At 38.7% G+C, this 14,881-nt stretch overlaps 1 protein-coding gene across 1 annotated transcript; it reads left to right on the forward strand.

Annotated features, from left to right (window-relative positions):
• Positions 1 to 2,511: 2,511 nt before the first annotated feature.
• On the forward strand, positions 2,512 to 13,588 carry tspan2a (tetraspanin 2a). Its single transcript, XM_004068794.4, has 8 exons — positions 2,512 to 2,895; positions 4,743 to 4,845; positions 11,205 to 11,302; positions 11,646 to 11,720; positions 11,803 to 11,895; positions 11,970 to 12,041; positions 12,412 to 12,495; positions 12,604 to 13,588. The coding sequence occupies exons 1-8, from the start codon at positions 2,827 to 2,829 to the stop codon at positions 12,667 to 12,669; spliced, it is 660 nt and encodes a 219-aa protein (XP_004068842.1). The 5' UTR covers positions 2,512 to 2,826; the 3' UTR covers positions 12,670 to 13,588.
• The last annotated feature ends 1,293 nt before the right edge of the window (positions 13,589 to 14,881 follow it).

The raw sequence follows: 14,881 nt of genomic DNA on the forward strand, positions 1-14,881 counted from the left end.
GGGGTTTGTCCTCCCATGAGGGTCTGTCCTCCAGCACTGTGTCCTCTGCTCTATTTTCTTTTCCTCTGGAGTGTCTTTAGCATGAAGTGAAGGAGCTCAGCAAAATATGGATTTAGGCCTATTTTGGGCACTTTTGGACAGGAGAACCCGACCAGTCAAAGATGTTATGAGAATTAATTCAGCCTTTAACATTTAAAGCCTCACACCTACTTATTATCTTTTACACAACTGACTGATATTGTTTTGATTAATTTTTTGCCAAATCAGACTCAGAAAAAAGCCTAAAACACAAATCACATAAAAGATAAATTAAATAGTGAATTAAATTGGGTTACTGAATGAGAAATACAACGATTAGAAAAAGTCAGAAACGTCAGGTGGTAAAAGATAGAATTTGAAATTAGCCTATGAAGTTATACTTTGCCCATCAAAAAGCATGTCTTCTTTTGTGCATGCATCATGGCAAAGAACGCCCTATAACTGTTCTAAAAAGCAACCTGAAATCTGTTATCTCGCCCATTACTGTAATGTTTTTACACTCCAACATGCTCAAAAGAAGCAATTTATCCTTACAGCTGTCCAATCTGGCAACACAAAAAAGGAAAAAAAGGAAAAGACACGAACATGCGTGCTGATAACTTAATTGTTCATACACTTTCAGCTTTAAACGCATGTTTATTTAACGTTTATCAGTTGAAAAAAATGTTTTGCTTCATGGTTGTATTTTCAAGAAAATGAAACTATTTTTATCATTATTTTTTTTAAATAAACTTACATTAGGAGTTGTTTTTATTTTGACGCATCCGACTATTGTTTACTGATGGTGCAGTTTCATGTTTGTCCACTAGATGGAGACATCGGTGTGCTTTGGTGCAGTGATTTCAATCAGAATCCTCTAATCTTAGAACCGTTATTTGTGGTGGTTATTTATGTGGGTGCAAAAACTGGATCATTAACTATCATTCCAAAAAAAATGTTGTTTTTGATGCAAATTGCACTGACAATTTTCACATAAAACAAAGTACATTAAAAAAAGTGTCAGGAGAGGATGAATGTGGCAGGACACTAAAATTCAAAATACGGATAGGGGTTTTAGTTTGAGTTTTCTTGTAAACATTACACGGCTGATGGACTAAACTGATATTAGTTTGACATGAATGCAGGTCATTGATTTGACTTTAGGTCACATTGAAAGCATTAGACAGTATGTCTGTTGTGAATGAAAATACGAGTGTTGACAGTGATCATCTGATGATCTTCGCTGCGTCTTAGACAGTAGTCTCGCTGTGTCCTGCCCACATCAATGCAGCAAACAAAAGCAGCACAAACATGAGAAGATTGGCTGCCAGAGTGGGTGAACCCCAGCTGACCCTACAGCCTCAGTGGGAGCAGATAATAAAGAAGTGTTTTTGCAGCGTGCCATGGTTGTTCTTCGTTTAGAGTAGACAAATAGCCTGGAGTCACTGTGATTTGAACAGTGTTCCCCCTTTTTTTTTTTTTAGCTCGTAAGCAAATGGACATATAAAATTAAAATGTGCAGATGAAGACAGAAGGACCGTTTATGCGTTTGCTTTGAAAAGTTGTTTTTACATAAACAGGAAGAATTTTGACACAAAACGTTCAAATGACAGCCTGTAATCCCGCCAAACTGCAGCTCAGAGCAGAATCACTCAGTTTTCACTAACTAACTCATGAAATGCAAACCAAGATGAGTCTGCTGTGGGCCTCAGATTACCAGTCAGCTTGCAGTTCACACCCACCTCTCCATCTGCTCCTGAGTTATGGTGTGGGAGAGTGGCAACAAACACGCTTTCCACAATGTGGGAACACGAAAAAACTGCTGTTTAATATGTCACACGACATACCTTCATATTAATATCCTATAGGCTTTTTTTTTTTTTACTTACATCTTTATGTCTTGACTTTATTCTTTCTTTAGCATTTAGGAAAGAAAAACCCAGTCAGGAAATGTTGATACGAGCAAAGGATGAATGATGAGGGTGGACATCATGATGGATGGACTCAAGCTTAGTCAATTAAAACAAAGATATTGATACAAGATATGAGAAAGATATGAAAATAGGACGTGAGAGGGTTCTCTTTAACATTTTATTCCCCAACTGCTTCTTTAAAAATGAACATTTGTTTTCTGGAGTTTGATTTGAAAACATATTTTACTTCCACAGCTGTCTAGCATTTTTTTTTGCAAGGAATCATTTCAAATTTCCTGCAAGTCATGAATTCATGAGCTCCTGTGGTTCTGTTTAGTCTTTCTCTGTTGAAGGTGCACACCGGAGGCTTTATTTTCACAATAAATACTGCTATCTCAGAGAGGAGACAGACTCCCACCTTGGCTTCTATGTGAAAAGTGGAGATAGAAAGTGGTTCATATCCGTAGCTGCACTTTCATTCCAGGTTTGTGGCACAAAAATAACAGATGGCTCCAATTCCCAGCGGTGATGTGATGCGCCCTTTGGTCACATATGTTGATGCGTAATTCTGTGTTGAGTCAGAAGGTTCACGATTTCTAACAGAAGCGGACATTCATAGGCTGTGCTCTTTTTGATCCACACCTCCTCCTCCTCCTCCTCCTCCTGGTCGTGTTGTTGATGGATCATCTAACACCTCCCTCAGAAGGACTCTCATCCACCTCAACGGGCTCCAGCCATCACGGTGGGCGGGCGGTGCACAACTCGTGCTCGTGCTGCTTGTGCGCATGCGAGCAGATCTTCCATCCGCGCGCGGGTTGATGTCACACTGACTGACTGACTGAAGGCAGAATTCGTGAACCGAGACGGACTCCGAGCGGACCGAGCAGGCAGCATCATGAGCAAAGTGCAGGGAGGAATGAAATTCGTCAAATATCTCCTCTTCGTGTTCAACTTCATCTTTTGGGTGAGGCTGCTCCGCACATCGTTTTGTGTTGTTTTTGTTGCCCTGTTTTCCGTGCGTTTTAGGTCGGTGACTGTGAGGGAGCTGTTCCTGGTTGGGATTTGTCCTTTTGCTGCAAAACAAATTCATTTTTACGCACAGAAGCTGCGCGCGCCTCCGCTTTCTTTAGCCATGTTTGCATTTTTGACACATTGCATTCAAAAGACTGCAGGTGGGACACTGTTTTAGGTCATTTTTCCCCATCTCCTGATGATTTGTTGTTGTTCTTGTACAGCAGCCGCGCACCTGTCTAACCACAATGATGCGCCAATTCCCCTAAATCAGTTTTACAATTTCCTATTTTTAAAGCAAATAAATGTAGCAAATATTGCATAAATGATACACAGATTAAAAATGGTATTTTTAATTAAAAAAAAGGATCCCACAGGGTCAACCAGGAGGTGAGCAGTTTATTCCGCGGCACAGGGCTGTTCTGTTTCCTAGTGCTGCAGGTTGCTGCTACTTTTCCAACACAGACTCTCTTTTGTGATTTGGCATTTCAATGTGAATTTCCCAACTGCAAGTCTGTTATTTTTTACCAGGATGGTTGGTTTGTTTTGGAAACACCAATACAGGGTTCTGTTTGAACCTCAATACTTAAAGCCTGTGTATCTCTTTTTTTAAGGATAGGTGTGCAAAATTTCAATTATATCCACTTTTTTTCAGTCCTGTGTGGTGTTGCAGATTCATTGTATGTTTATATACATCTTTTTAAAAGATATAAGTGATAAAGTCCTCTTGAACCAGCAAAAAAATAAAAAAAAATAAAAAAAAGTTTGGGAACCCAACAGTACCAACTTTCAATCAATGATAGTATTTTAGGCCAGAACAAAAGAGCAGAAAACTCATTTTTTTTAGGTCAGGGAGGATTTGTATAGAAAGAAACGAGGCAAATGAGTGGGCTGAATCAAACAGTCATTTATGCCGCAGACTATTTATCTTTTCAGATAGTGACTACAGCTGTGTTTTATTGTTCAATGATACAGTATATATGAGTTTGAGAAGCTGCATTGACTCATCTGGGCTCTGTAAGGCGATCTCTTGTGTCACCCAAACTGACAGCGGCCTCTTTGTGGAGCAGTTTTGGAGCTGAAAGCAGAGCTGTTGTGATCAGAGCCAAAGGAGGCGTACAGTGCACTGTCATTTTGGGCTACAGAGCCAACTGGTAGCCAATGCCAATCTGAGTTACATCATCCAGGCACTGAGAGGCTGGCACAGCCTGTGTCTGAGGCACACCGTGGGAGATGAACCTCAGGAGTTCCAAAGTCACACAGACACATGAGGATAGTTGTCACGGTGCATTCAGGGGTTTTAGGAGGTCATTGTCATTCTTAGCATTACTGTTTTTCAAATTAAAGAGAAAAAAAGGAATGAATTAAAAACAAAAATCAAAAGACTGAATTTATTTCTATTTAGATGTTGTTTTACTCGTGTTTTTAATGGAAAATAAATTTAAAAGTGAACTTAAACTTATTTAAAATCAATGTGTGTTGTTAGTTGACTTAAAATATTATACTTAGAGGTTTTCCTCTGGAAAAAATTCACTTAAGAGATCCAGCATTTGCATATTTGGCAGGAACCTGTTTGAAATAAAGTGAAGAAGAAGCATCATCAGCCACTTCACTCAGAAGACATGAGCACGGCCTGCAGAATGTTAATTAACTGATACTATGGAGACAGAAAAATAGAGCGTTCCTTTTGTGTTACTGCTTTTGGACAGACAAGTATGAAAGTTTAAAAGTGTGTTCCTTTCAACAAGTTGGAATAAATGCCTGTACCAATACATTTATTTGCTGTCTAATAACTCTCAGGTGTCTGGCCTGCTGGTGTTGGCGGTAGGACTATGGCTCAGGTTTGACCCAAGCACAGTGCTTCTTCTGACAGATGATGGCGCCCCGGAGAACTACTTTATAGGTACGTCACCTCTTCACAACATCAATGAAAGGCTTTTGGTATTATGTCCATTTTGATTTAGGATTCAGGGGCTTTTCAAAAACATACAGCAGTAACTAAAATATGCCAGAGTTAGCCAGTAGGCTTCTCATCTGCAGTCGTGGTCCGAATGTGCAAAAAGTACAGTAAAGGTTCATAAAATGTAAGGAAATTTTACAACAATATGTTGATGATGAAACAACAATAAAAAAGACACCATAGTGTCTAACAGTTAAAGGAAGTTTGAGTTTAAAGAGCAAAGTTAAAAGCAACCATGCAATACCACGACAAATACACGGAACTAAAGAAATGAAACCAAATTCAACATGGAAGCAGCTACACTTGAATGGATAGAAAGAAAAAGCAGAAACAAAGACAGTTTTAGATAAAAGCTAATGAAAAACTGCACTTATGATACCACAGAAGGTTAGTGCCACAGTTTTCATGAATAATTAATCAATATTTTAACTGGGAGCAGGATAAAGTGTAGAAACTCATTTCTCTAAATGTTTTGTATGTGGTTTTTTACTGTTTTGATTTTGAACACGTTGTGCATTCAAAAAAAGCTGAAATGTAAAATGAGTTTGAGGATTTCATCAATCAAGGTTAAATAACTGCTGTAATAGTTCAACTCTGTCTACAGCTCACACCGGCCTCTGCAACGCGTGTTCAAGCCTCCACTTCCAGTCTGTAAATGCCCGTAAACCTGAGTTTGAGTTTCTCGTTCAAAACCCTCACATTCACGCCTCGCTACACAAGTTTTTAAGTCCGTTGTCAGACTCTACATACAAAATGAACCCATTCTGAATGTTCGACCAGCTGAACTCTCAACTAATCAAAATCAAACTTTATATATAAAATAGCGCTTCTCATGCAGTTGCGCAGCTTGAAGCGCTTTAACATTAAAAACAGAAAACACACAATATTACAGTAAAAACCCAACCCACCCTTCACCCTTCCCACTCCCCTCCGTTAAAACATATGACCCATGGCCCCCATGTACAAAGAATAATGACTATGTAACTGTAAATAAATAAATAAAGAAAAAATAAAGAAAGGAATAAACAAACAAGTAAGACTTGGCTCTGCTGTGAGGAAACAGTATTTGGGAATCTCTTCTTGCCAGGAGCCAGCCTGGCCATGGGAGCATCGCCACAGTGCCCACCCAGACTGGGACAACACTGGGGTCACAGTGCCCACCCAGACTGGGACAACACTGGGGTCCACTTCACAGCCATGAAGCTGCAAAGTTAGACTCCAGCTGCCCCAGCAACTGCGACAACTGCGGCAACAGCCACCGATGAAGCCGGCAAGCCCTGGAGGAAAAGATCTCCACAAGAAACACTGGGGCTAAAATCATGATAAGATACTAAAATTAAAGACATAACATGTATATAAAAACATAAAATTGAGAACAAGATGCATAAAATGAAATTACGGTAAATACACAAAATAGGCTATACTAAAACTAATAGAATTAATTAGCAGTAAAAATCAACTAAAAGCTAAATTAAAAATGTGGGTCTTGAGCCTCTTATTAAAAACCTGTACAGTCTCTGTGGCCCTGAGGTTCTCCGGCAGGCCGTTCCACAGGCAAGGACCGTAATGGCAGAACGAAGCCTCGCCATAAGTTTTGGTTCTCACCTTAGGAACAACTAAGAAGCCAGCACCGGAAGACCTCAGGGTCCGCGAGGGCTCATACTTTAAAAGAATATCATTTAAATAAGAAGGCCCAAGACTATAAAAACATTTATAAACCATCAAAAGAATTTTAAAATCAATCCTGAAACGCACAGGGAGCCAATGCAGCCATTTTAAAACCGGTGTAATGTGTTCCCGCCCTCTGGTCCTCGTCAGAACTCGTGCCGCTGAGTTCTGCAATAGTTGTAGATTTGAAAGAGACTTTTTGGGTAAACCAGAGAGCAGAGCATTACAATAATCTAAACGACTGAAAATAAAAACATGCATCAGCACCTCTGTGCTGGCAAGAGAGAGGAACTAAAGAAAGGAATTCATTAGTTTAGCTCTGACTGATTATTTTTAGTTATTATTATTATATTTTTTTTGTTTCAAAGCCAAACAGCTGAACTTTGACCAATCAGGGACTCGGGTTTGGTAGTGATGTGTAGGTAGTGTCTTTTTCAAAACACGGAAGTGCCAACTATTTGAAATTTGATCATGAGGATAAATTAATAATTGCGGTTTTTGCCCGGCTGGAATTATATGTCATGCTGGTCCGATGTGAACACCATGGCTTGAACACGGTCATGAAACTGTGTATAGCACATTTTTGAACGCATTACATATGAGCGTTATGAACGTGGCATTAAAGTTATCACGCGTACAAACTCAAAGAACTCCAGAGGGAAATTAGACCAGTGATGACCCATTTCTGCTGGTGGTTTTTGGTGACAATGACATGAAAACGTACAGAAAGTCTGAAAAATCTGCAAAACATGGCAGTCATTTCTACAAATTGCGTTTGTTTCCAACGGCTGGCTAACAGACGGAATTCGAAATATCTGTCATTCCCTCTGTTTCACATGTGAAAAGAAAAAAATGTTGTTTTTGGCTGCCCGCTTTAGGGGGCTGCCACAGCAAATCATACACCTTCATCTAATTGTATTCTCTGCATCCTCCTTACTAACACCAACCACCCTCGTGTAATCCTTGACTTCATCTAACCTCCCTGATGGTCGCCTCTTAGTCTGGTTGCTCCATCCTCAGCATCTTTTTTACAACAAAGAACACAAGTATTATGATGAAACATCTCTGACCAAACTGATTATATGGCTACAGACAAAGCCAAAAAGAAATGAAATATAATGTCAGATGTTTAAATTTCGTGCTAATATGGCCACACGCAAAAAATTACACTTCTTTCTTTATTCAAATCGTGAAAAGGTAGCAGATGAAAAAATCCGTTTGAAAAAGCTTGTATTTGTGACGTAGAAGATACGCTGGGTGGGCCATAAGCTCCCTGCTCCGATCTGTTCTAATGCATCTACTTTCATGCAAATAGATCCATGTACGTTTTTTGTTTTTGTCTGGATAGCAACAGTATTATTTTTGTCGCACCGGTAATGTTTTCGGTTGTGAAGGGCTGTTAGCTATTGGGAGAACAAATGGGTGATGGGGAGGGAGGATGGGCTTACTCTGCGTCAGTAGTCCTGCCCACAACTCAAAGGTGAATTTCTAATGAACTGCTGCTGCTATGTAGAAATTATGTCCTAAAAAAGCGCCAAAAAAAATGCCAAAAACATAAGTAAAAGACCACTGGGAACACTTTGAAAATAGATCAAACGATGATCGGAGTGGGGACTTTATGGACTCTGTAAATCTACAAAATAATCTTTTCTTTAGGGTGAAAGTGTGAAGAGCTCAGGTGGATTTGAAATAATACTTTGGTTGCAAAACTTTTAATAAACAAACAGAAGATTATTAATACACACACAAGACAAGCAGCCTCCAGTCTTCAGCAGGCGATACAATAGGGCCAGTCTTTCTTGCTTTGTGTAGGAGCAGATTTTCGGAACGAAGCCTATTCTTGCACCTCTTGTTTAGACCATGACTTTATTGTGGTGACTTCACTTCATCAGCTCTCTGCAGCGCTGCCATGGGTCCGGTTCCCTCCTTCTACATGTACAGCGACCTCAGTGGGTGAAATGTTCCAAAATGCCTACAATGTTCTTGAACGCTGTGCAGAGGGTGTGTCCAGCATCCTCTGAAGCCGAGGACACATGTTCTTCAGATAAAACGTGCTGCAGAAATTATCTGCTCATGCAAACCATCAACTGCAGAACAAATGTGTGCACTCAGCTTCTTCCAGTAAGCATGCAAATATTTTAAAAGTTATCAGTTGACGTCCAAGGCTGTGTTTTGTGATGCTGTGCTGATGAACTCTAAAGGATGTGTTTTCATTTTAACTTTGTAGTCCTGTGACTCTCCAAATTTCTTAGAAAAAGTTAACCTCACATTCACAATGGCTAACAAAAAAAAATATTTTAATTGTCTTTAAGCATTTTTAATTTCAAATTTTAAAAAAGTTGTTTAAATTTTAAATGATTGACTGTTTGCACATGTAACTTAACAATGTGTTTATTGGAAAAAACAGTGAAATAACCGTGTTTTATTAAGAATATGGGAGTGATGCTGGTATTGAGTGGGGCTGATGGGATTTCTCTGACTCTCTGAGACAGAAATCTGCCTACAGAGGGAGACAATGATGGGCAAATACCAAGTGTAAATAAAATATGTGAACAAACAAACAAGTAAACTAGAATTAATGGTAATCCTTTTATAAAGTTCATGAAGTTGTTTTCCCACAGAACAGAATATTCTACCACACTGTATGGTCACGTCTTTACAAATTTATTTCCACACATTAGACTGTAATGATGGTTTGATCGTTTTTTGCTGCCATCACACGTGTGTTGTCCGCTGTGATGCACTTGGTCGTTTTTATGTTATAGTAAAATAAACCTACCATGCCTCAATCCAAGTGGTATAGCCCAATATTAATGTAATCGATTTATTTCAGTTTGAAAGGTGGATTAGGTGGATAGGAATATTGATTCATTGATTGAGTTGATTAATTATTACACCCTTAATATAGCTACTAGACCCATAAATCCTAAAGTACAGCATGTTAATGACATGTATGAAACACATGACACTTACGATCAAATTTCATTGAGGAGTCGTGTCTCTTTTCTGATTTGGTTTTATACTTTTAAGACATTTCAGTGAATTGGGGAGATTACAGCGTTTAATGAGATAATTAATAGTTGTCGTTATTTTTGCAGCTCACTCTTACTGAGGCATGACAGAACGGCCCTACAAGTTTAATCTCTGAAATATCTGGTTTATGTCAAGTGCATCTCAAAGTTTAAGGAATTCTGTTGAATTTTAGCAACAACAGAACAAATCTCCTCAAAAACATTCTAGGCAAACTACCCAGGCACCACTGCCTGCTTGTAGCCATGACTAAGAAACCAAACACACTGCTAAAACAATGAAGTGAAGTGTCAGCACTCTCTGTGTGCTTTACTTTCCATTGTGTCACTGATGTGCTCCTCTGTCTCTCCAGCCATAAGATTTGCACATAAAACAGACATAAAGTAGTGAATCACAGATGCCCACATTTGTTATCTCTTTTATAATAATATCAACTTTATAGACAAAGAAAGCTACATGGAAGCTGATTTCTTCAATCAACAAGCATGCTTTCATTATTAAAAGAAATCTGTAATTAAATGATTAAAAAATTACAAGCAAAAAGATTTATTTCTGTCAGTATCTTTTCTTTTGATACTACCCAAAAGCGGTGTTTATACCGTTTTTCTGATCCCTTCAGGTCAGACTATTCTCTGCAACAAGAAAACAACAGCTTGCATGGGCCCCATGTGGATTAATTAAATTACTGCAGCGGTAGCTGTCTGTGTCACTGATTAGGCCCTTAGCAATGGACCTTAGGGAGCAACGTGGTGTACAGTTGCAGGGAGCAGTGGAGGTGACGTCACTCGGCCTTTTGTGGAGCTAACATGGTTCCTCTTTGCAGCCGTTAGATCCTCTATATTGTGTTAGGGCTTTTAATACAGACAGTTTGCTTTTCAAGCTCTGCAAAAGCAGGGAAAAGAAACAGTTTAAGTGCTAAGATAAGAAATAAAAGCAGTACACCAGAAAGGGTGTTTGTCGGAGGACTCCATCAGTTCTTTTTCTAATTTGATTATGATTCAACCCAGGCTGCTCATGCTCCAGAGAGCTGGGCTATTTAAAGGAAGGCTCTATTTGAAGGTTTCCTGAAGAGGAAGGAAGTCTATTTTGTTCTGCTGGTAATTTCATTTCTTCCCTGTTTTTTTTTTCTTCCTCAATGCAGCTGTCTTAAGAAAATCTTGAGAACCACATTGCAGTTAAAATACAAAAATATGTTCTTCACAATAACTCTTTATTTTTCTGTTAGACATTCAACAGAGAGACCTTCAGCGATTTCCCCGGCTAAAAGCTTTGCATTTCTCAGAAAAGAAGTAGGCTGTTAATCAAATTGCGATCTATGAGAAGCGGCTCTCATGTTTTGAACTGCTGAAGGAGGGTCCACCTACTTTTCAGCTGTCACTCAAACACAACAAATGGTCTCATAGAAATCCTAGTTCACCTACAGACAAAAAAATACTTGATTATGCTGCCCCCTTCTGCTAAAGATGAGAACTACAATCATGTGATCCCCATTTGTGCTCACATCTAGCCTCCTGAACTCAGTAACTGGTCTTTAGATTAGATTTTCTGCTGTTCGTTTATTGAAAGTCACACTAACTGACCTGTGTGGTTGCGTTGCTCCACAGCTGTGTACATCCTTCTCGGTGCAGGAGGGTTAATGATAATCGTTGGGTTCTTTGGTTGTTTCGGAGCCATACGTGAATCTCAGTGTCTTCTTGCCTCGGTGAGTGCTTAAAAGTATTTTCATGTATTATTTTTCTCTTTATTTCATATATTGTCTCATTATATAGAGCTGTGTTTAACTGAGTGCATTTAAACTGAGACATTTACAAGAGATATGTATATTGCTGGACAACAGTTGGTAATTATTTTGTTCTGATTTCAAATGCACAAATAGAAAAGTTAATTATGTAAAAAAAAAAAAGTCTTGCACACTACAACACAATTTTTTTTTTCTTTCAAAAATATACACATGTTTTGAAAACCAAAATTTGAATTGGTGAGAATTAATTAAATAATGAAAACACCTGTAAAGTTCATGGACCACCTTTATTTTTATTGTGCAGTTCTTTGCTTGCCTCCTGATAATCTTTGGAGCAGAGATTACGGCTGGCGTTTTTGGATTCCTGAACAAGGAACAGGTAAAGCTATCCACGCATCAATAAATCACAAAGCAAACAAATGGACCCTTCTTCTTGAGCTTGTTTTTGAAATTTACATCAGATTTCAGAGGAAGTCCAAAACTTCTACAGCAGCTCTTTCACTGGAGACAGCAATTCCAACGGCACCACAGTTGCTGCAATTTATCACACAGCTGTGAGTTGAGCTGGGCTCGTGTATCTTCTCTCATAGTTCAGTTGTGTTACTGATTCCATTTTCTGTACTGACAGCTGAATTGCTGTGGAACCTCTAAAGAAGACATGTCTTCAAACCTTTGTGAAAATGTTCCCCCAGACACCCAGGTAAACCATTTTTGATTGCTGTGACACCTTATGTCCACAAGATGGCAGCATAGCCACACATAGTCTGTTGCACATAGTCAAGCTGCTTTGAAGAGATAAATCTCTTTTTTCTTCTTCAAAATATTATATTCATAAAACTAAATTTAGCAATAAACCCTGAATAATACATTATTTTCAAACAGCTTCTACCCGTCTCAGTTTTATTAACATAGAGTTACTTTTATTTTTGTTGTTTTGTTATCACCCCTAAAGTAGTTTTTTTTTTTTATTAGATGAAAACTTTATTGTTCTTTGGTCATTACTGTAAGTGTTTAAAATAAAGACAGATTATTTGAAGCTAAACACTTCCTTTGTTTTCTTTTGTTCTCAGGACTGCTACAAGGCGATATCAGACTTCTTTAATGAAAAGCTCTTCATCCTCGGTTATATTGGCATTGGTATTGCTGGTGTAATGGTATGTATTTGTCAATGTTTATTAGGTTAAATCATCAAATACTTTCTTGGGTATTTTTTTCTGGCATTTGGTGAATTGACCTTTGACCTTTCATCTTTTGTTTTTCAGGTCATTGGGATGATCTTCAGTATGGTTCTGTGCTGTGCCATCAGAAACAGCAGGGAGGTGATATAGATGCTGATCGTATCCCCCAGTCTGCACACCTACCCGACTACCACACCCTCCTCCAACCGCTCATAATCAATGTATCCGCATGAGGAGGAGAACACCAAAGCTACATGTCAACAGCATCCATGTCCGCATTTCCCTGATGATGAGTTTCGCCAACACGGATCCTACCACACACGAAACGCTGGATCATATTTCCTCATGTCTTTCTCCCATCTCCACCAGCTCTCAGATCCAAATCTGCCCCCCCCCCCAAAAAAAGGCTTTACTTTTAGCACGGCACGCAACATTCCTTTCTGTTAACATCCTTTTGTTAAACTACTGGTGCTCTGCAGAGGTTTTGCAGAGGGCCACTGCAGCTACATCTCGGTACATGAAGCCTACTTTGACACAGGAATGTTGTGATTGAGAAGTATTGCTGTAAATATGAACAGTCGTCGTCACATCTGCTGTTAACATTATTTATTCGGCGTGCTTTGTTGCTGTTTTAAGGCTAACCCCGACCGTCAGTTGTGTGCTTCAGTGTTTGGAGGACTAGCATGTGCCTAGAGTGAAGCCTTCAGCTTCGGACGATTTCTCCCCATTCGAATATTTAGATGATGACTACGCTTGCTCCCCGCTTTCACTACCAAATATTTCTACCGTAAAGCACAATAGAAGGCATTTAGAAATCATATCAACCCAAAGGGTTAGGAAGGTCTGATGACAACCTACTTCTTTAGTAAATCTTTAATTTCATCTGAAAGATCGCTAACTCTACACTCAGCTCTTTTTGAGCTTTTTTAAACGATAACAACCAGCTAGTTTGCATTTTGTGTGAGTTATTTTATATGTAAATGTTGGTGTGCCAATGACGTGTGGATTATAGGATAATATAGTTGATATCATACATGTTAACTGAAATAAAACTTCTGGATGCTTTTGATGATGCTTATGATTTTTATTTTTTCGTTTGCTCTTGGAATGAAAGTTTTTTTTTAACATGTTTCAGAATCAAAAGACAAGACGGATTCAAGCATGCAAAATGGCGTTGAACACGTCTGTCAACAACTGATAAGATACGAACTAAACTGTTGCAAATGTCACATTTTCCATATGTTCTAAAATAATAATACTGTTGTAGTCCCAGCAAGACAAATACATGGTCTATTGCAGATTTTTATTTTATTTTATTTGATGCTTTATATCACATGCCGTATTTTCAAATTGATTAATAAACAGCAAAATACAACCACATTTTAAAGTTTCTCAGGAAAATCGTAGCAAAACGAAAGAAAAACTACGTAAGCAGCAAAGTACAACAAAGCATGTCATTCACTGTAATTACTTTGTACAACCTCAAATTATTTAACCCTTGTGCTATCTTAGATGACCCCAACCTTACATTGACGTGTTCTCCCTACCATGACAAAGGTGGATAAAGGTGGAAAGATTTCATGTAATCCATGGACACCAGTGAGGATCACTAATCATTGAAGAAAAAAGGTTCAGCGCACTGTCTAGTGGGTCTAGATGACCCAACTCCCAATGGTAACGTGCCTAGGATAGCACAAGGGTTACATAACCAAAAATCTCAAACTTTACTAAAAGGCATTTTTATTTTGAAAGGTATCAGATTTTAAGTAAGCTGTGCAACTTTAGCTCACAGCTTAAAATTGTTTTTTTATTTAAATGCTCAACTAAACATCGATTTCTCATGGCTTTGATTAGGTCAAAAACTGATCAAGTTGTTTCAGAGATTAGTGCGTCTAGAGTTCCAATCCATACTGTTGGACCTTGAAGTTTGCCAAAGGTTTGATTCTTCCTGTGAATGTTGAAAGTTTGAACAAGTTTTCACAAGGCAGCGCTCCTGTCTCAGCACGCAACAGAAACGCAGAAATTCTGTATAACCCTGCTGCTATGAAAAACCTGTTTTCGTTGGCAGAAGCTTTCCTTTTACGCACCACAAACAGATGCTTACCGGTATTTAGGCGCGTCCAATATCAATTTCTATCGTTTACCTCGCTTTAAAGGTCAGAACAGTTCATCTAAAGCAGAGGTCTGCACTCTGAGGTTCATGAGCCTCCTGTGGCTCTTCTCCCTTCATTGTTGTTCTCTGGTTAAAGAAGAATAAAATGTTTTTAACTTAAAAAGTATGTATTTTTCAGAGTAAATGATGCATCTAGTGAAACAAAACAGATGAGTCAAACTTTTTTCAACTAATCCACCGACTGCTAAA

This window comes from Oryzias latipes, chromosome 5 (genome assembly GCF_053564925.1).
Source record: "Oryzias latipes strain Hd-rR chromosome 5, Olatipes_Hd-rR_3.1".
NCBI lineage: Eukaryota > Metazoa > Chordata > Actinopteri > Beloniformes > Adrianichthyidae > Oryzias > Oryzias latipes.